We start from the raw sequence: 23,093 nt of genomic DNA on the forward strand, positions 1-23,093 counted from the left end.
GGGAGCGGCCATATGGCTGCTCAACCTGCACGGCACGGTTCGCTTCGCTTCGCTGTCAAACCTAACCAAACAGATGCGTAGGTGCTCAAACTGGGAAGAGGCCGTTTGGTTGCTCTGTCTGCGTTGGACGGTTCACTGCTCGATCCAGCCTCACCATACACATGCGGACCCACACTGGGGGAGCGGCCGTACGGCTGCTCCATCTGCACGGCACGGTTCGCGAGACCGGCAGTCATCAACAGACACATGCGGACCCACACGGGGGAGCAGCTGTATGGCTGCTGTTTCTGCAAGGCACGATTCATTGTTCAATCAAGTCTCATCAGACACATGCGGACCGACGAGAAGAGCGGTCCACATGTGTCCGCGGTCCGCAATTTTAAAACATTAGGTATACTAAAACTTCTGTAAAACTGTGGTGGTATATGCTGCTTTGCGCGCAACATCTGCCGCACTGTTAAGATACCATCTTTCTTACCGACACAGACCGTGCTCTTCTTCAGTCCTTTGCGTTGAAGTTTTGCTGCTCTGATGTATGCTGGCTTAACGTTTACTTACCTTAATTTAAAGGTAGTGTGCCACCTTCAAAGATTTCCCATTTTATTTTTCCTAGGATAAGAAGCTTCTGTTTTTACCTAATATCGCAAAAAATCAACAATGGGCCTGGAATAGTGCTTTTTTTCGCCTAAAAGTTTATCGGTTTTTCGATATGTATAACAACTGTAGTGGGCTGACGTGCAAACAGGCGTCGGCAACAATCGCGAATGCGGCGCACATGTGACAAGCAAAGGTCATTATAGAGTTACGACGTACGGGAATGAGTTATCAGCTGTCTAATCGTAGACAACACAATGTCGAACTTAAACTGTAAGCCTGTATTGGTATTGTTTCTTTAATTTGGCTGTCGAACATTAATTTATGGTTTGAAATATTATTTTATGTAAAATAATTGATATGAAACAGCCGTCTCTAAAGTTATGACCCCATCTCACCACATGAAAGTGGCAGAAATGACAATGATCAGCTGACGCATTTTTCTTGGCCGAAGTCAGAGCGCGCGGCCCGACGCACCACCACCGCACCACAAAGTATGAGCAGAAGCCACCTGCGGTAGACCGCGCCCAAAGCCAGGGCCCCGGTAACGTGAGGTAGCCGAGTCGGGGCAGCGTGCGCTGACCCAAGCCGGGGCCGCGCGTCCTCCCGGTGTCATGTGATAGCCCGGGGATGCGGTAGACCGCGCCAAAAGCCGCGGCCCCGGCTTGGGTCAGCGCACGCAGCCCCCACTCGGCTACCTCACGTTACCGGGGCCCTGGCTTTGGGCGCGGTCTACCGCACCACCTAACAGGCGTGTTCGAAACCGCAGGAGATGATGATGGACGGGTTTATCGAAACTTGATTGGATGAGCCTATCGGTAATAGCGATTTCAGTGTGTGCATTTATTGTTCATAGTGGTGTGAAATGTGGTTGGGGTACGACCGACAATTCGTCGGGGCGAATTTCGCAATGGGGTACTCAAAATTTGAAGAATTTAAGACGTTTCCATGAGTTTTGAAGGTATGGATAAGTTCTAAAAATCCGGTTCTCCTTATCTGGGCCACTAACTCCATACGGTCCAGGAAAGCTGGCACACTACCTTTAAAGCTACGTGGGTTTGGTTCGTTGGACTGACATTTCGGCTGGCTAATAGCAATCGGTCCTGTTAAAGACTAGGTCCACTATGTCGTTTCGATTGTTTCGGAAAAAACTTCTACCACATCGTTCAGTAGCCTTTATTTGGACCTTTATCCCTCGCCGGTCCAGGGGATGGGGTGGTCGCCTCCCCCGTCCTCTTTTTCGCAGACATCTAAAAAGCGGCTGTCGAAGAGGCCAGTGTCAGCCAATCAGCGTGCAGCTGTTTTTTAAGAACGCAATATGATTGGTGAACGCGTAATATCCTCCGCCACCATGTTTAGTCCCAACGGAAGATAGAATATTATTCTTCGTATACCTGTTATAAGTTAAAAATCATAAACAGGTTTTAGCAAGATTATATATATATATATATATATATATATATATATATATATATATATATATATCCTCCGCCACCATATATATATATATATCTATATATATATATATCTATATATATATATATATATATATCTATATATATATATATCTATATATATATATCTATATATATATCTATATATATATATCCTCCGCCACCATATATATATATATATATATATATATATATATATATATATATATATATATATATATATATATATATATATATATATATATATACGTATCAGCAAAAGGCCATATAGGTATAAAAATTAAATACCTAACTTCAGACGTTTCGCTGATGTATTCTCAGCTTCATCAGATAATACAATGGCCATTCCGTTTCGCCGAGGGATACAGTTATCGTCACCACCGAGCCGCAATTGTCTTTCAACCGCATTAACGTGCGACTAGATTTACCCGACCACTATTTTGGAGATAATCATTAGATAAATCGTATCCCGGTATTGAATAACATAGATCGTACTACGCGGACAAACAAATTCGAATAGGGTAGTGTGGGGTAATTTGAACATATTTTTACGTCTTCTCCGTTGTACCAAATTCCAGTTCAACCCTGGATGAAGAAAAACTGCTTCAGTAGTGCAAGTGTCACTTGCTTTCACCATGCAAGCCTCATTTTTGGACGAGCCGAGCATACCTTGAATAGCATAGCCTCACTTCTCCACCAAGTCACGGTGTGTTCAAATTGCCCCACCGTGGGGTAATTTGAACATAATGCCTTTACCTGTCATAAAAACGATAGTCTCGCCAGCACCGATGTTGTTTGACCCATAAACAAATAGGCAGAACAATTCTAAACATACCTTCACTTGAAAAATCAACACAACAGCAAAAATAACAGTTGCAGAGTAGCAATATCTGCACGCTGCACACCGGTCAGTTGACAGAATTCGCCCCTCTTCAATTAACAGAACGTCTATCATTTTTGTTCGATAAAAACTCTCCCAACCGTACTACATCTGTTAACCTTCCAGGCGGTGGGGGGGGGGGGCATTTTTTGCCCCCCCCCTTTAGTTTTTTCGATATATCTCGAGAACCGCTGCGCCGATCGTCACCAAACTTTCAGTACCCTCCCGGGAGCAGCTAGCGCACATGGTGACCAAAAATTTTTCCAAAGGCTATAATAGGTTGGCCGCTAATGACGTCAGAGTGACGTCATTTTTGCCATTTTCGACCCAAAAAAAAGGTTTCGCGGGAAGAGCTGTCAGGCCTACAGCTTTAGAGATACAGAAAAATGTTTCAGACATAAAAGGTGTGGAATTTAAAGGGCTACAAAACTGCTATTTCGGTTTTTGATTTTTTTGGATTTTGACCCCCAAAAATCAAAAAATAGAATTTTTGAATATAATAGCCAAAAAATCCAAAAAGTTTTTTGAATTTCGGAAAAACCGGAATATATGTGATAGCCCCTACCGCCTTCTATCTACATACCAAATTTGAGATCGATACCTCTTTTTTTGGCCAAGTTATAGCGAAAAAACTGTTCAAAATTGATGACGTCAAATTTTCAAACTCAATTTTTAGCAATTCTAGACCTCGTAGCGCAAAACAAAGACCACCATTAGACTCCCCCTGACGAGCTGCATCGAATCGATACCCATTTTATGCAAAAATATCAACTTTGAAATTTGACCTTTTTTGACCTGACCTTGACCTGACCTCCACCAGAAAGTGACCTAAACCGTACCTGATGGTCTTGTAACCAACACCATTGAGTTGGAAATGAAAAACTGGCCATAAAACATGCATCGCATAACCTTAGTAAAGTTGGGCTCATGTGGTGACCCTTGGTGACCTTTGGTGACCTGACCTGTGACCTGACCTGGTATGACCAGTGACCTCTAATAGCAACATATGTACTAGACAACTGACGCCTTATCGCTGATTTTCGACAAAATGCGTTTTACTCGGTGTTATAGCGCTTTCCCTAGAAGCCCCGTGAACGGTGAAACATTTTGTCTTTGACCTGACCTGTGACGTCATCGGTGACCCCGAGGTCAATGAAATTTGGTTTCCCTCGACAAATTTGACAGGGCTATCGAACGCCGTTTGAATTTTCCGGATCCGTCCAGTAGTTTCGGAGATACGGGGGGGGGGGCAAAAAAGTGCCCCCCCCCCCCCCCCCCCCACCGCGTGGAAGGTGGCTGGTAGGCCCACCGCCTGCCGGGTTAAAGTGGTGCCAATCGAAACCTGGACATTTGGAGTTCTGATTTTGTCCAATGTCCAATTCGGAATTGGTTGGACAAAGGTAGCAGACTGGACAACATTGGACGATGGCTTGCTACACTTCAGCGCTTTTTATAAAGTAATCGTGCATAGCATTGATTGGCGAATGGAAAGCTTGTTAAGCTCTCAATATAATGAACACTTTTCGGCTGGTAAAATTACATGATAAGCAATATAAATGACGGTTTTGAGTGTTGATAGCTGCATAATTTTCGGACATATTTGGACAAATAGTTGACTTTAACATTTTTGGACAGAAAATCAACAAAAATGCCGGACATTAGACGGATATTGGACGTAAATTTTCTAAAACTGGTATCACTTATCTGCTACTGCCTTGGGTCGAAAATATTGGCAAAAAAAAACTGGGGGCGTTGTTTTTTTCGGAGCTATCCCTGTCTTCATTCAAATTCTCACACTATGTTCAAATTACCCCACGCTAAAAGCTATTTTGCCATTATAAAAAACAGGGTTCAAAAGCAAATTTCTTGGATTGAAGGCACTGATTAGGTCATTATACAACAAAAGCCGTTGCGTATTAGGCGCTAGCAATGCAAGATTTGGCGCTGCAATGAAGTTGCAATGACGTGTTGTTAGGCGTTTTTCCTTGCGAAATTGATTTTTTACACTGTGCGTCAACATCTTCATTCCCTGAAACTTTATACCCCGTTCATATGATAGCCCTTTTAGTTACGATAATTTCTCCCATTGGTCTTATTGTCATGCCACTTATGGATTTTCCGTAATTTTCTGTTATTCACACTATGTTCAAATTACCCCACATGTTCAAATTACCCCACCCTACCCTAATACAAAAATCAAGTATCGCTGTGACCCGACAACTCAGGTCGCCGTAGGGTCCACATTCCGGTACTGCAGACCTAACCGTTTCTCTTGTTCAGGCTCTCGCCTCCTACTCGCGTTCCCAGCAGGCTTATCCACCGACGCTCCCTTGTTCTCCGGTATTCTACATTTTGCCGCCACACGCGCTCTAACCCTACGACGCGTACGTCGCTCACGTTATGATCTGCTGAGCGGAAATGACTGCTGACAGGGAGAGGGACGGCTGGATTTTCAGCCCATATGGAGGACAGATGATTTTGGATACGGGTATAAAGACGCCCGCCAGTCTCGCCCACATAGCATACACACTTACATGCGTCACACCAGATGCCATACTCAACATTCTCACTTCTGCACCCAATTGTCCTGTCATACGTCGTTACACACCCTGGACTCACGCCTGCCACTCGCTCTACATCTCTGTACATGCGCTTGCAGATCACACACTCCTTTCCACAGCTGTCAATCTTGCGTTCAGTCCCGCTCGATACGGCATCTCTCGTTTTCCTATGAACAAGTATATCGCGTAAATTTTTACCCCGTTTGTAGGCAATCATTGGGTCCATGGAGAAGATCTGGCTCAGTCTTTCGGATCTCTGCAGTAGGTGTCTCTTGCTTTTCAACAGTTTGGTCATGTCTGGAAGGAACTGGGAAAAGGTTATGGCCATGGGAACCCGGCCTGTCTTGTCGTTCTCCGGTGCCTTACTACCTGGTTGCCTACTGCCGATCTTGTCAACCTTGCGCAGCTGTCGCTCTACAAAAGGTGCCGGGTACTGCCGCTCCATCAGTCTCGCCTTCAGGTTCTCCCTGTGTCTCTGGTAGTCCTCCTCTTTCTGACAGATCCGTTTAAGTCTCAGGCCCAGACCGTATGGGACCGCCTTCTTGGTGTGAGTGGGGTGGTCTGAATTAAAATGAAGATACGACTTCGAATCGGTCGGTTTCTCAAATAGATCTGTCGACAGATATCCCTTCTCACTCAGCTTGACCATTACATCCAGAAATTCTATATCTGATTCAGAGCTGCGGAGATCCACCTGGATTTTAGGATGGATTTGATTGGCGCTGTCATGAAAGTTCTTGAGCTCCTCCTGGCCATGGAGCCACACCCCGAAGATATCGTCTATGTAACGCAGATACAGCATAGGTTTTAAGCGGACCCCTTCTAGAAGTTGTTGTTCCCAACGCCCCATATATGTACAAGCATAATTTTTGCCGAGCCTCGAACCAATGGCCGTGCCATCAGTCTGAATGAACTGGCGGTCGGGAGTGAGATTGAAGTTGTTGCTGTCCAACACGGTCTCGATCATTTCGATTACACTCGCCGTAGGTATAGATGCATCAGTCCGGCTATCTAGTGCCACTCTGCACGCCTCAATCCCGTCAGTCCGTGGCACACTGGGATACAGTTTTTTTTACGTCCATGCAGAATAGCAGGGGGGTATGTCCAACCTGGGCCACGATGGGTTGTGCGGTGTCTCGGAGTTTGGAGATGAAGTCGCTCGTATCACGTACATACGATGGCTGGTGCTCCACATGGGTGCGGAGCTGATCCTCAGCCATCTCCGCAATCCTCTCCGTGGCGTGCCCTCTTCCGCTGATGATGGCTCTGAGGGGGGCACCGGGCTTGTGCAGCTTTGGGTTTCCTTGTAGGTGACCTGGCGGAGGCCTGGCCGGGATCATGTAGATCCCGGCCAGCCGTTCATGACGGGAAGACGGGATCATGTAGATCATGTAAATCCAGCCGTCCCTCTCCCTGTCAGCAGTCATTTCCGCTCAGCAGATCATAACGTGAGCGACGTACGCGTCGTAGGGTTAGAGCGCGTGTGGCGGCAAAATGTAGAATACCGGAGGGCAAGGGAGCGTCGGTGGATAAGCCTGCTGGGAACGCGAGTAGGAGGCGAGAGCCTGAACAAGAGAAACGGTTAGGTCTGCAGTACCGGAATGTGGACCCTACGGCGACCTGAGTTGTCGGGTCACAGCGATACTTGATTTTTGTATTATTCGAATTTGTTTGTCCGCGTAGTACGATCTATGTTATTCAATACCGGGATACGATTTATCTAATGATTATCTCCAAAATAGTGGTCGGGTAAATCTAGTCGCACGTTAATGCGGTTGAAAGACAATTGCGGCTCGGTGGTGACGATAACTGTATCCCTCGGCGAAACGGAATGGCCATTGTATTATCTGATGAAGCTGAGAATACATCAGCGAAACGTCTGAAGTTATTTAATTTTTCTATATATATATATATATATATATATATATATATATATATATATATATATATATATATATATATATATATATATATATATATATATATATATATATATATATATATATATATATATATGTATATATATATATATGTATATATATATATATATATATATATATATATATATATAATATATATATATATATATATATATATATATTTATATATATATATATATATATATATATATATATATATATATATATATATATATATATATATATATATATATTGGGGAGTGGTATATTTCCTTAACCCTCGCCCGCACATGGGGGGGGGGTGGTTGCCACCCCCCCCCCCCAGGTAGTCTTTCTGCTCTGCACTCAACATTTTTAGAGCTAGAAGGCTGATTTTTCGTATAGCTGCTCCTCTATCCTTTCTTGATGTCCGCTGAAAATTTCAAGTTTCTGTAATTTTTGGTTTCGGAGATATGACCTTGTTTTTGAGGTCATGTCATGACCCAAATGGCCAATTCTCAACATCTTGTGTTTGCCATGGGCCTTGTGAGCTTTTGACACCCTGATTTCGGCCTTTTTTGCCAGTCTTACCTCCCACCTATCATGGAACATGTTGTTCGACGATGTACGGGGTTCAATGTCAGGGTCAAGGTCAACCTAGGTCATCTAAGATAATTGCGTTTTAGGCAAGCCAAATTTACTTTTTGTGAAGTTTTTTGATTGCATTTTTGGTAAAAGCTTCTCAGATCATGATTTCATGTAATATGGACCCAAAAACAATCGGTGCACACATCAGTATACACACAGACACACACAGACATACAAACACATATAATTGACCTTGACCTAACTTGACCTGAAATGACCTCAGCAGCAAAATTCTGGTCGTGTAGTGTGACAAAGAGGTTCTAGCTGGCTTGGCACCAGAAAACAGCATCGTCATCGGTATTTGATAAGCAGCGCACTTGATATCCAACGGTGACCCAAAACAGCAACATTTTTTAGTTTGACCTGACCTGGAAGGTCAATGACTGACCTGAGAAGGTAAAACTGGGTATCATTGGATTCGTCTCTTCCCAAAGAATCTTTTTGGTCTTTACCGCTAAGCTCTATCTCCAACAGGAACGAAATGGCGCGGGGGGGGGTGGCAACCACCCCCCCATGTGCGTTCTAGGATGGGAAAATGGCATGTGCGGGCGAGGGTTAAAGGACTGCTGAGGGGAACGATTTTACCTTTAACAATGGTTTTGAATAGTTGACGGCCGATGGGTAGGGAAGATTGGGGCAGATAGTGTCACGGGGCACATCCTGTCAGCAGGGTTTTCTCGAAAACTATCGAGCGCATTTATGTTCTTGAAGTTAAAAGGTTTTTTTTTTTTGCTTGACAAAGTCCGGTACTATCAATACAACAACGTGCCGGTGACCAGGCTGTAGTCACTGGCATACCTGTAACGTGTTCGTTTTTCGTGATATCATCGTGTGAATTTGCCCTTTTTATGAGGTACCCAATCTCTTTAATTACTTAATGGGGTTGGGAACTCGATTTTTTAAGAATGCATGAAAATGATCAAACCATTTTCACAGAATTTATGGTGCATACCATTGCCTCATAAAATCAATATGCTGAGAGAAATGGGGGAAGAAAGATAGGAAACTTGTTTTGAAAAGTTCTTGAAAAAAGATGCTCTTGATGCTGTTACGTCACATGTCACCTTCTGCGGTTGACAAATAATGGCGCATCTGGCGCACCACAGATTACATGTTATATCAATGGGTGAAAGATGTTGTTTGTTTCACTCTGCCATTCGCGCTGTTTTTAACTTTAAATTATGCTAAAACATTTACGGATGAAATGTTCAGTGTCAAAAATTAATGCGTCTGCCGTGTACTATATTCCCACTTAACATTGAGCGCGTGATGAACATTTTATGTACCTCGAATTTTCAAATGATAAAGATGATGAATCGGAGGATGCTGAAAAGCAAAAGCTCATTCCAATATTTGGACTACTTTACGATTAAAATGTTTACATTCCTGTCATCTTATTGATCATTTATTTGTTCTTTTTTATGAAAATAACTTAAGGCGTTGAGAACCGAGGTAATTTCTATCTACCGTGCCTTAACTTACCAGCAACAGCAATCTATCTACGCCCTACGGTGGCAAGGGAAACTGTGAAAGAAGCGTAAGATGGATTCTAACAATTCTTTTGTGATATACTGAAGGGCAAAGTGCAGAGAAGAGCGTACAAGTCCTGTTTTGTGCCAGGCTGTTGCAGTAGCACTTATGAAACTCCGAAAACGATCTTCGTTCATGTCCCGAACAACATTACCCTGAGGAGATGATCGTCTGCAATAGCAGGAAGAGCTGATGCAAGTACTTTGAAATCCACTATCAAGTCGATGCTATTGTTGTAATGATCACTGTGAGGTGAGATATTTTGTGCAAGGGCTGAGTGTAATGCCCAGGAGATGACCTCCATTCGCCCCCTGACCGGTCAGGGTTATAGAATTTGAGTGGATGGCGGTCCGTTTGGGGTTCAGATGTCAATTGTATTTTGTTACTGTCAAACAATACATGTTATGCTGGCAGCGAATGTGTGTAACGTCGGTTTTCGAAACAGAAGTTAGAACTGTAACGGCAGAGTGCTTGCTGGTCTCATCGTAAGTATTGTAAGTGTTGTAAGCAAAAGCATTGTCAATATTGTAAGTATTGTGAGCATTGATGTATGGTAGATATCACCTCACATGATCTCGGCTCAGATAACCCTCCCCGGTGTCCCTGTCAGTAAATGGCACCTGGATCATTACAGATAAGATAATTTGTCATAATTCTTAAAGAATTGGGTGGTTTTGACTCGTTTACTCGAGGTGCAGGTCGCATTTCAATACTTTTCCATAGGCTTGCAATGTAAAGGTCACGACTCTGACCTAACCACAGATCAAAAATTTTGAGATATACAAACGACACATACTGCAGGTACTGTTTTGAAGACTTGATGAGAGGAAATAACTTCGTGAAAAACTCAAGCTCTGACGTGTTTGCAAGCTTTTCTGAGGTGGGGTCAACAAACCCGCTCTGGTTACCTGACCTGACCTGACCCTGCATTTTTTTTTTTTGCTGAGATGTGCGCAATGAGCATTTAGGAAAAGTCACCAAATATGAGCTGAATGTCTCGCGGCGTTTGGCAATTGTACAAGAAAATCCTGAAAGGCCTCCCCGTCCGAAATAGGGTTAATGTGTATATGAAGAGTTGCAGATGCCAAACATACCCAGATCTAAGACTGCAGTTCCCAGCGACGCTGCAACGTTTTTAAAACAAACATACATAGGACATACAAACATGTTTATTTGCATCTGTTTTGGATAATAGCAACTCATGGCACCATCACCCGCGATAACTGTTAGGATTTGAGATATATTTTTATTTAGGCCATTAGTTTGGCTGTAATGTTTATTAATATTAGTTGGGCGGAGTTTGGTAGTTTTTTATTTAACTTGTGGTATGTTGTGCTGATTGCGGGTTGTTCAAACCTTTCAAATGTAAGGACCTTATTGAACTCAACCCTACCCCTACACTACCCTACATACGACTGGACGCTTTCCAAGCCCACAAGCATCACGACGCCGAGATGGAATGTAGCCGGGAAATCACCCTCGCCATCTGCTCTGGAGCTAATCGTGTGGGGCGGCGTGTGGGGCGCCGCTTAGCCTATGGGGGTGCACTTCTAGTGGATGGGGGACGGGGGTGCACCTGCACCCCTTTCATATGGAAAGTTACTTCCCTGATTACAGCTCCCCGTATTGCACCTAATCAGGGAACGGCCAGCAAACGAAGGAACTATTTCTGGATGACAGGCGAATAACCGCTCACGCAAGGAGCGGAGCTCCGCCCCGTCCAAAGTGGCCAACAAAGCAGAGACAGAGGCAGCATCACATCTTCCATCAAAGAACTGGTTTCTGGCTTGGAAGATGAGCTCCATCTTTGCATCCGAGTCGGTGCTGTCAGGAATCAGCTGGTCTAATGGAGTGAGAGTAGTGAGACGACTAGCTATTGTATCAGAGCTGCCTGGTCTTCGTAGCATTTGCACCGATTCTTCTCGATCGGACTCTGAATTCTGTCCCTCCTGCGTATTACTTGAGGCATTGCTATGTAGCTAAGTCTTTGGTAGAGTTTCATTATCCATGCTTTGCAAACAGTGTCATAACAACACAGTTAATTAATCACCAAGCTTCTTTGCAAGTTCCAATACAGTTGAATCGCACGCGATTTGAGTGCAAAAATCAAGAAAAGTGCCAACTTGTTCCCGTAAAATATTTTGAATATTGACCTAAAAAAATGAGTAATTTCCAGATAAAATAACAGCGAAATCAGTTTTCGCTTGCCAATAAAACTCACAGATATTGAAGCTCCATTATTAAAGGAACATTTTAGTATATGCCATTCTTGATAAAACTTCTTAGCCACGCAATACCAGCGCAAAATAAAGAGACACTGAAAACACGACCAATCACTCCGATTTACCATAGGAAAATACATTGAAAATGTATGTCTCAACTGCGCCAAATATACAGACAGTTATATACCTACATGTGACGTCATGATTAGCCCGACCAATCAGAAGCAAGTTGTTTTCAGCCACAAATAATTAATTTCTGAACTAACTAGGCATTTTTTTAACAAAGTGATTTTAAATTAAATCATTAAAATTTCTGAGCTTTTTTATTTTACCAAAACATACAGAGCATGCAGATAGGTCCCAACCCTATTGTTTTGGGATATTGGGTAATATTCAGCATCAGTCTAACGAAACAAGATTTCAGTGTCTAAAACTATCAAATGGATGCAGTTTTTTTACTCCCGAAGAAGTGTGCACCATGACGTCAGCATTCTCTCGTGACGCCACTTAGTACATATTTATCGCCTTGGTTCCTGTGGCCATGTTGGATGAAATATAAAAAAAACTTTGTATTTGCAAGGGAAATCCAAACTTTTTGACAAGAACAAAACGCTAGTTCATGACTGTGCAGATAGCGTGATGGTTGCATTGAATACCGTTTCGGGTAGTCTTGAATGTCAACATTTTTTTTTTGAACATATTGTCCATATTGTCGAAGTTTTCAAGAAGAACCACAGCATTTTTATTGACATCGAGTGGGGCACATAATGTTACTCAATCCGCAATCTAGCCCATCTGTTCAGCATTGTTGGAATTTATGCAAGCTGCTGCATTTTGAGGAGCTGCATCAAAAACTTGGGGTTCTTGAGCCATCCTTGCGTTTGGGGACATAACATTTCATAGGGTGTTGCGGCACCCATGCCTTTGTGGACGTTCAATTTTCATCTGTGTCAGCCAACCGATCTTGTCCTTTACGTGTTTATCGGCTGGTGACTGTTTGTTCCACCACCGCTCCTCGACGTTTCTTTACGTCGTGACCGCATGTCAGGCATCGGTCAGTACCTACCTTCAGTGGCTCTCAAACTTCTTCGTCCAGATGCGGACGGCACAGCTGGCGCCCTAATCCTGCTTCACCGACAACTAATGCATCGCTACTAAGGAAGCGATGCATATCCTTCATTTTTTTTTTTATATTGAGTATCACCCAGGATGAAATCATTTTAGCCTGATTTTTCATATCTGGCCAGAAACATTGTCGACATCGCTCTTCTCTCAATGTGCTTCACAGGTGTTGGTTGCACACTTCAGTGTCCCCACTGCAACGTCAGATGTCTGGGACAACAACATCTGGACGGACACGTGAAGATAAGTCACGGTCACATCGGCAGGAACGGGAGATTCAAGTGCGAGCGGTGTCAATACTCTACCGACAAGTCCACTCATATGAAATACCACCGGAAGACTCACACGGGGGAGCGACCCCACTGCTGCTCTATCTGTACGGCACGGTTTGCTCAGCGGTCCACCCTCACCACACACACGCGGACCCATACGGGAGAACGGCCGTATGCCTGCTCCCTCTGCCATGCACAATTCGCTGACCAGGCGCACCTCATCAGACACAAGCGAACCCACACTGGGGAGAGGCCGTATGCCTGCTCCCTCTGCAAGGCACAATTCAATGAACGGTCAAAACTCACCGGACACATGCGAACCCACACTGGTGAGCGGCCATACAGCTGCTCTATCTGCAAGGCGCGGTTCCTTGAACGGTCACATCTTAATGCACACGTGCGGACCCACACTGGGGAGCGGCCATACAGCTGCTCTATCTGCAAGGCACGGTTCACTAACCGGTCCATCCTAACAAAACACATGCGGACCCACACAGGGGAGCGGCCGTACGGCTGCTCAACCTGTGCGGCACGGTTCGCTCAACGGGCATATCTCAACGAACACATGCGGACCCACACGGGGGAGCGGCCGTACGGCTGCTCACACTGCCAGGCCCGGTTCACTCAGCGGTCACATCTCTTCAGACACATGCGGACCCACGCGAAAAGCGGCCACACGGCTGCCTCTACATCAGCAACGGTTCGGCAGTTTGACACAAAAAATACGTTTTGAAGTGGTTGGTACACTGGTGAGAATAACAAGCTGTGAGTGACCGAAGCGGTAAATCGTTTGCATGTCGAAACACAGTGCTGAGGCTTCACGACAAGTGCATGACCACTGACCAGCCCCCGTTGTACGTTAGTTATTCGTGTTATAGCTGTGACTCTCGTTTGTGAGCTTCGTGGCTACCAATGTCATATCTGGTTTGTTTGTACTAATCCAGTGTGATTCAGTGATTGTGTATTTAAAATAGCCGCCCTTACATAGGGGGAAAGGACTGTGGAACTGTCGTTATTTTAAGCGCCGAAGCGCCATTTTTAACCCATTAATGCCGCTTGGGTCATATATGACGCAAAAGCAAAATCTTAATGTTTCTTCTCAATGGAGGCAAGTGGCACTTTGATGAACTTGCGCGTGTGTTTTGTCGATTTTGTGGGTTTAGTGACGAGCGTCGGAGCGGCATAAAACTGGTGTGAGCTCGTCCACTGAAGTTTCTGGAGCCAAAGACGACGGGACTGCACAGCCGACGGTCACTGGCAATGGCGCGCCGTCCCAAAAAGTAATGTTGTATTATGTTTGCAATTTACTATCTGTTGAATGATCGTCTACCTATTTAAATTTGTCTGAAAAGTATGATGTGTATTTTTGCCCTTCTTCTCGTCACCGGATAACTTTTGTTCCTCAATAAATATCCTTGGGTCATAAATGACCCAGCCGGCAATAGTGTTATCAATTTACTCAGTACCTATGTTAAATACAATGGAAGCAACTGATGATTATACGATTATTTATTTCTGGGGGTTGTGATCAGATCACAGTGGCGGATCCGAAGGAGGGGATCCGCACATCACATGGGTCACTCATGACCCCCCCCCCCCTTGGGGCCCGGGGCACCACCGACCTATCAGGAGCACCACAGGCCTGACAGGGGCACCACAAGCCTAGCAAGGGCACCACGGGCCTGTCAGGGGTACCACTGCACATGCTTGTTAGGGGCACCACAGGCCTGCAGGAGCACCATCGGCCTAGCAAGAGCACCACAGACCTGCCAGAGGCACCAGATGCCTGCCAGGGGCACCATCGGCCTACCATGGGCACCATCGGCCTCGCAGAGGCATCACCGGCCTCACAGGGGCACCAACGGCCTCGCAGGGACACCTTGGGCCTGTAAAGGGCTCCACGGGCCTGTTGGGAGCACTTCAGGCTTGTCAGGGGCACCACAGTCATGCCAGGACCCAGGGGCACCAGCGGCCTAGCAGGGGCACCACAGGCCCGCCAGGGGCACCACAGGCCCGCCAGGGGCACCACAGGCCTGCCAGGGGCATCACAGGCTCTCTCTCTCTCTGTCTCTCTCTCTCTCTCTCTGTCTCTCTCTCTCTCTCTCTCTCTCTCTCTCTCTCTCTCTCTCTCTCTCTCTCTCTCTCTCTCTCTCTCTCTCTCTCTCTCTCTCTCTCTCTCTCTCTCTCTCTCTCTCTCACTCTCTCACTCTCTCACTCTCTCACTCTCTCACTCTCTCACTCTCTCACTCTCTCTCTCTCTCACTCTCTCACTCTCTCTCTCACTCTCTCTCTCTCTCTCTCTCTCTCTCTCTCTCTCTCTCTCTCTCTCTCTCTCTCTCTCTCTCTCTCTCTCTCTCTCTCTCTGTGCGTGCAGTGCGTCTTAATATTGATTGGCTGAGACCGCCATACAGTAGGTATGCACTTATACAATATACACAATAAGGTATCTAGATAAATCAGTTTTCGTGATAACTCCCATTTGTGACTATACCAATGCCGGTTGGGTCATTTATGGCCCATGCCCATAACTTGAGAACCGATGGAACAGTTTTTAAAAGCTTGCACAGTTTTTTTTTTACTGGGACCCATGTGGGTAACATTTGTTAAGGATAACTTAACCCTCGCCTGTATTGGTGTTTTTCCAGCCGCGAACGTATAAGGGGGGGGGGGGTCCGTTGGACCCCCCTCCTTGCCGTTTCGCCCCTGATCGAGCTAGAGCTTCGCGGAAAAAAACGAGCGTGTTGCCCGTGACGAGAGGAAGCCGATGATACTTAATTTTAAGGTCCTAGGTCATTGATTGACCTTGCAGGTCAGGTCAATGACCCAAAAGTCGGGAAAATCGGGACCTGTTATAACGTCGTAAAGTGTGTCTGCTATGGGTTTTTTCGGGGCGCTGATCACGAATATCATGTTAGTTTTGATCACAGATGATGTCTTTATGCATTTAGTCTAGGTCGGGTCAGGTCAGGTCAGGTCAACCAGTAGGGGTCCTGCCGGGTATTCCTAGTAGGTGTCAACCGCCTCTGACAGCTTCGTAACATGTTACGAAGGCACCAACACTACTTCGTAAATGTTCATATGGTTGCTAAATTCGAATTCAGCTCCAAAAACTGGCCTAGAAACATGTAAAACTCGAAAAAGTGAACCGAGGTCACCAAAGGTCAATGACCTGACCTGACCTTCAGGTGACCTTGATACCCACCCTAATGCATGGGGGCAACATCATATCACATGTTTGAACGCTTGAAACCACGAAAAGACTGCAAACGCGCGGCTAATGCGAGCCGACATACGCTGAATCGCGATTCCGGCCAAACATGGTCTCGACAAGTAGGTCACAGGTCAAAGGTCATTGGGGTCAGGGTCATGAAATTTTCAGGGTAGGTGTAAAATTGATTAACGCGAGGGTACTGAAAGTTTCGTCGCGATCGGCCGCTTTTTACGCGAGTTATTCGCGAAAAACCATGGGGGGGGTCCGTTCGACCCCCCCCCCCCCCTATACGGGCGAGGGTTAAGAATAAAAAATAAAAATTCCGGCATTAATGGGTTGAGAGCGTCCGGTTATATCGAAGTAATGCTTCTTTGTACGGCTTTGGCTCCCTCCAGTATTTGCAGCATTCCGCATTATGTGCGCTGCGCAGTCTTTGTCGACAGGGCGCCGGTCTAACGTAGGTTGGCATGTTGTGTAAATCTTTATACTCTATTCATCCCGTGTACATAAAGGCGGCTACTGTTGCTATGTGCTGTCTGTACCTACAACTTTACAAGCTTGACGGGGTGTTTCTGTCGTGTCGCCCTCGGCAGATTATGTGCCACCTAAGGCATTGTTTGCATTGCTCTATTCAAGAATGTACTGACACTTCCTAGGACACTGGACACATGTCTACTAACCAATACCTACTACATGTGTCTTACTCTTAGTGTTAACTGTTATGGTGTTCATGTTGAAGCACATATATTGCCATGTTCGAATAAACGCGTGCATAACAATTTTCGGCTTTTTATAAGTTTTAGTACTTGTTCAACGCGTGTTTTTCTCGCTATTTATTTGTATTGCTTTGTATTAAAATGTAAAGAAAATATTTAATGCAACCTTGTGTATCATTATCATGTATGTTTTATTTTGGTCGTGGTGTGGAATACGGGAGGCGTGCGTGCCACGGTGGAGTTTTCCCAAATAGAGACATTCCTTAGAGAAAAAATTGATTGCGTTTTGTCCTCTCTTTATCTTTCACATTTTTATTCCTTGGTGTTGTCAAATAGGCCCTTCACTTTATGGTTAAGTTGGGTCGGATTTCTGACCCTGTGATATAGTTAATAAAGGGCAAGTGAACTATTCTGTACGAGCTCAGCGTTCCCTTTCTGATGGCTGTATTTCGAACGACAAACGGATCAACTCATGGAAAGCTGATGACTTGTCCCGTCAACATTGCCGCTACCGCCCACGGCGACCACCAAGGTGACCTGGAAACGCGACCACCAGCTGCTTGGGTCTTCTCTCGGCGTCGTGATTGTTCCAGTGTATGTGCGACCTGTTGGCATGGAACGTTTTTAATGGCCTTTCTTCTTCTTGTGTATTCTTCAGGCATCAGTGGCTCGGTGCAATGTCCCCACTGCGACTTCCGATGTCTGGGACAACAACATCTGGACGGACACGTGAAGACAAGTCACAAATACTTGGGCAGGAGCGGAAGATTCAAGTGCGAGCGGTGTCGTTACTCGACCGACAGGTCCACAGACATAAAACGTCACCGGAAGACTCACACGGGGGAGCGACCCCACTGCTGCTCTATCTGTACGGCACGGTTTGCTCAGCGGTCCACTCTCACCACACACACGCCGACCCATACGGGAGAACGGCCGTATGCCTGCTCCCTCTGCAAGGCACAATTCACTGAACGGTCAAAACTCACCGGACACATGCGAACCCACACTGGGGAGCGGCCACACAGCTGCTCTATATGCACTGCACGGTTCGCTCAACGGTCAGACCTCATCACGCACATGCGTATCCACACGGGGGAGCGGCCGTACTGCTGCTCCATCTACATGGCACGGTTCGCTCGACGATCAAGTCTAATCAAACACATGCGGACTCACACGGGGGAGCGGCCGTACGACTACTCACACTGCCAGGCCCGGTTCACTAACCGGTCACACCTCACGGCACACATGCGCACCCATACTGGGGAGAAGCCGTTCGGCTGCTCTGTCTGTACGGCACGGTTCACTACACGCTCCGCCCTCACTACACACATGCGGGCCCACACGGGGGAGCGGCCTTACGGCTGCTCCATCTGCACTGCATGGTTCGCTCATCGGTCCACCCTCACTGGACACATGCGAACTCATAAAGGGGAGCGGCTGTACGGCTGCTCCATTTGCACGGCACGGTTCACTGAACGGTCTACCCTAACAAAACACATGCGTACCCACACGGGGGAACGGCCGTATGGCTGCTCAACCTGTGCGGCACGGTTCGCTCAACGGGCAACTCTCACCAGACACATGCGGACCCACGCGAAGAGTGGTCACACTGCTGCTACTCCTGTGTAACGGCTCGACAGTTTGACACAATATACGGTTTTAACTGGTACACGGTTGGAGAATAACAGGTATCTCCGATGCGGTAAATGGTTTGATTGGCGAAATACAGGGTGTCCCATAAGTTCCTTCTCACCTATATTTTTCTTTAAGAGGCTCTCTTATTTAAGGCCTCGCTGGATTTATTTTGGAACTTAGCTTTTGGGGTTGCCATTGCAACTGTGAATATGCTTCACGGTAACTCATTCGTCTAGACAATATTTTTTTGCTAGAGAGTTCACTTCTGTGGAGGCGCCTTACCCCGCAGCATAGAGGTCTCCGATACGGGAACGTCTCGGTATTTAGTCCGCACTGGGCCATTCACGACGGTTGAGGGTGATTGAGGCCATCCAGTCTGTAGCCAATGTCTGTCGCTAACTGGACGCACAGTCAGCAAGTGACGCCGATGATTTGTCGGGAGTCAACCGCTGCAAGTTTATGCTCTATTTTTGTCACCTCTCAGGAGTGAGCCATGTGGCCAAAAATATGTGGCGCCAAAGTGGCCGTCAAAAAGGTCTTAGCGTTAGAAAGTTGGTAAGCAGGCTTTTCAGGGTGGATTACCAGCTGTCTAAGAGTATTATTTCGGGGTACATAACTCACGGTCACTTGGGCTTAAACTTACCGGAGGACGCAAAACAGTCGAGAATGTCTTAAAATGGCCAAACATTTGTTTCGTTATGCCTGAGGCTAAAAAAAACTGGAGGGCCGATGACATCAATGTGGTCATCTGGACTACCTAGTCCGTGTTCGAGATAAAACACCCGTCCAACCCCAAAACGGTCCCATATGGGCGACGGTAGAGGCCTTCGTGTCATCCCGCTTTATTCCTATGCAAAAGGCCAGGGTCACCGTAATGTGGGTAATATGCGTCCAGACGCTGAGCAGGTTGCGATTGATACTCCAGAAACACTGTTGGGACGCAGAATGCTTCACCAAGAACTGAAGATCTAGGAGGAGTTTCAGCCTTCTAGCTTAACTCGAACCGCAAGTATGAACACATTTTTGGAGGAGGAAAATGACACCCGGGAGGTCGTAGGCCCATCTTCAAGCAAGACAGTGCATCAGTACAGAGGTCAAGCAAAGCTTAAAAGCAGTGCAAGGAGACTGTGACGGGCGTTTGTGGCAAGACCACATGCCAGGCACCTCATCGGATGGAAATTTCATAAAAATCTATTGGAAAAATTGAAATCGAGGCTCGTCGAAGCGAAGCGCTGTTCCAGCCTCGACGAGCTCACGGCGCATGTCAAGTCAGTCTTGACTAACTTCAAGCCTGCTATGCTGCCAAACATGCCAGTTGGCATGCCGCAGCATGTATTCATGTGTTTGCTTATGAAATGACGAGCACATTGAGGGGTCATAAACATATTAAAACGCAATGTACTCTTTTACATACAAATATAAGGTGAGAACGAACTTTGTGACACCCTGTACAGTACCGAGAAGTGCCAACAAGTAATGACAGGCCGCCGTTGTACAGTGGATCTAGTAAGGATCTCCAGACGTAACTAGATGGCGTTGAGCCTCAGTCGAGTCCATGTCAAATTCAAGGGGAGGTCAGTACCGAGCTGGGCCCGGTGGGGAGGTGGGGAGGGGCGAGGTCACGGTGCGGGTGACCTGTCAAACAGCCCCGGCGCAGCTGGGCGCTGCCGCAGGCAAAGGAGCTATTCCAGCCGGCCCGCTGTTCCATATCGCGGTGGCGGGCGGGCCTGGCGGCTGGTATTCCGGCTGCTTGAAAGGAAAGGATAAAGGCATGGGTTTGCCGTGGCCGGTTCATCTATTGTCACTTATGACGCAAAGTAATGCATATGTGTCATGTGATGTTGGTTAATGGGATGATACTGTGGTAGGTATTATTGTTAGTAATGATAGAGATGTTGGTAATGCAGCTAGCAGTGGAATGCTAGCGAATGCTCCGAGCGTCCAGTAGCTCAAAGGATTAAGATTATTGATATGTCCTGAAATTTTCATTGTAGATAATTCCAGTACCAGAAAGATCGTTCGCCATTTTTGGACTGCACTGTAAAAAATGCTAACAAACCAGTTAGTTAATTCTTCAAGCAAAATCTAGTATTAAAACACACGCTGTTGCAAAAAACGGGTCAGATAACACATATGTTTGCAACCTAACACCACATCCATTTCATCGAAGCAGAAAAGCTAACATCATTGTAAGCCGACAAATATTATCCGTGCAAACCATGCCGTGTTATTTGACACACATGTTTGTTTATGCTTCCTTTGTCTTTTTTCTGGGATAACGTGTTAGCCAACAAATCAAACGCATGTTGTAATTCACAATCTTAGTTTTCTTACTACCCTTTTTGTTGTAGCATTACAAAGACCTTAGTTAATTGAAAAAATCGCCATTTTGTGCGCCCCTCTGCGCCCGCCATGTTCAGTCTCAAGGCCCTATATAGAAGGTATGCTCATTAGGCCAAAGCAGCGATTTCCGTGACGTCACAGGTACGAAGCGTCGGACGGCTGTAATGCAATCCTATGGAAAATGACCCAACTTTAGGGCTCTCCCACATAGCTGCCAGACTCGACACCAAGGTAAAAATCGTATCATATAAAAGCTCAAATCAAGACGAACAAGAAACCTATCTGACGTTTTTACATATTACTACCGGCTTAGACACTATTCAAGTATATTCAGAGCTCTGCATTAGCTCACTTTTTCTGCCGTCAATGGCACTACAAATGCCTATAGTCGGTGCACGTGCGCTTGTCGAGCGGGGACCACCAGTCGGGCGATTCGGAGCTGCCGCCCAATCAGAACGCCGCAATGCCGTGACGTCATTGGTCGCACACGACACGTTACGGAGATAGGGATGAGACAGCCCTGGTTCAGTCTGTGCCAAGTCAGAGAAGGGAGAGGACGTGTGCGTTGTGGTGTGGTATATAAAGGAGCTGCTGTGGCGTATAAGTGTTGCGTGGCATAAGGAGCTGGTGTGGTGTTAAATGAAGTCAGACAGTGAAATGATATGGATTATTGGACATGGATTTCATCCTTATTCGTATGGTGAGTGATTATGGTGAAGATGAGTGCAGGCATTGCTGGCGTTTCAGTTTCTCAGGGTGGAGGCACTGTTCATTGGTTGATTGTCAATTGATTTCTATAAGTATTTATGACCGACTGAAGAATGAACATATTGCAGGTTAAGACTGCATTTAACTTTAAACAATAAATTAAATGTACCTAATAGTTCATTGGGCACTCAGGCAGTGCACGCGGTGCGGTGCTGATTTATGTGATGTCCACTGCATCAGTGCATCACATCACAGACTGGTTTATGTCTACTGCATCTATATGTTGTCAAAGAAAATTGTGTAGGTATATGAGCCACGATTGTTCGGTCAGATAATTTTTGCCTTTTTGTTGCAGTTTCATTTACCTCTACGACAGAAATAAAGCTTTTTAAATGTTCTAATACGTATTTGGAGACTGTTTGGTGCAATGGCTGGTGCGGATTTACAGGCGGGGGTGGTCGTAGAATCAGACCCTGACCCTTGATCGTTTATATATAGCTTAGAACGTAACTTTAGAACGGAGCGCCTTTGCCGCTCGGCAGTTTCCTACAGAAGATTACTTTTTTAGGTTCATTTTTAGTACAATAGAGAAATATTACTGTATGCAGTTGTAAGCTTGCTGAAAGGAGCTTGAATGCAGTTTTGAATAAACATGTTTGATGAGTTTAATTCGATTCGTTTTTTTTTGGGGGGGGGGGGCGGCTATGAAAAGAGGTGACTAACACGCACATTAGTTAAGTTACACGCCTGTTCTCAAAAATGCATTTAGTTTATTAACACGCACAGCTTAGTTAGCTAACACGCAATATGTGTGTTTTGCGTACACGCATATAGCTAGTGAAAAGTGGCCGTGTGACAAACACATGTGTTACCTAACACGTCTCTAGTTATTAACAAAACACACCGATGATAGTCAATAAACACGCTTACACGGCTTATCTTAGTAACCTGGCAAATATTCGAAAACTAGGAGGTGTGTTTCAAAACACGCTATTCAACCTTTTGCGTGTAATTGAAAACACACTTAGTCATGAAATGCGTGTTTTGCTTACACGCCTATGGTTAGTGAAAAGTGGCCGGATAACTAACTAGTTGGTAAACTTTTTTTACAGTGTGGCTGGTGTTTCTTGCGTAGAGCGCCTTTGGGCGAATCATTGTCATGGCCGGCGATTTTTTTTTTTTTTTTGTAAGACGGGTCACATCGGACTAAGGCCAAATTTAGTCGCTAGAAGATAGGAGGACAAGTCAAAAGTAGACGAGTATCGCATTTTTGTTTATAAAGTTTCGACTTAAAAAACT

At 45.6% G+C, this 23,093-nt stretch overlaps 1 protein-coding gene across 4 annotated transcripts in view; it reads left to right on the forward strand.

Moving 5' to 3' along the window:
- The window catches only part of LOC122370585 (histone-lysine N-methyltransferase PRDM9-like), a 96,069-nt gene that overhangs the window by 69,764 nt on the left and 3,212 nt on the right, over positions 1-23,093 (forward strand). Inside the window, exon 11 of one of the 4 annotated variants that reach the window (XM_043346290.1) lies at positions 17,767-17,976. The exons of 1 other annotated variant lie outside the window; for it this stretch is intronic. In XM_043346290.1, coding sequence (XP_043202225.1) covers positions 17,767-17,976 — 210 coding nt within the window. Of the gene's footprint in view, positions 1-13,075; positions 14,682-17,766; positions 18,773-23,093 lie in introns of those variants that run through there. 2 more of the 4 variants (XM_043346289.1, XM_043346291.1) reach the window with 2 other exon arrangements.

Source organism: Amphibalanus amphitrite, unplaced genomic scaffold (genome assembly GCF_019059575.1).
Source record: "Amphibalanus amphitrite isolate SeventyFive unplaced genomic scaffold, NRLGWU_Aamphi_draft 001147F_arrow, whole genome shotgun sequence".
NCBI classification, from domain to species: domain Eukaryota; kingdom Metazoa; phylum Arthropoda; class Thecostraca; order Balanomorpha; family Balanidae; genus Amphibalanus; species Amphibalanus amphitrite.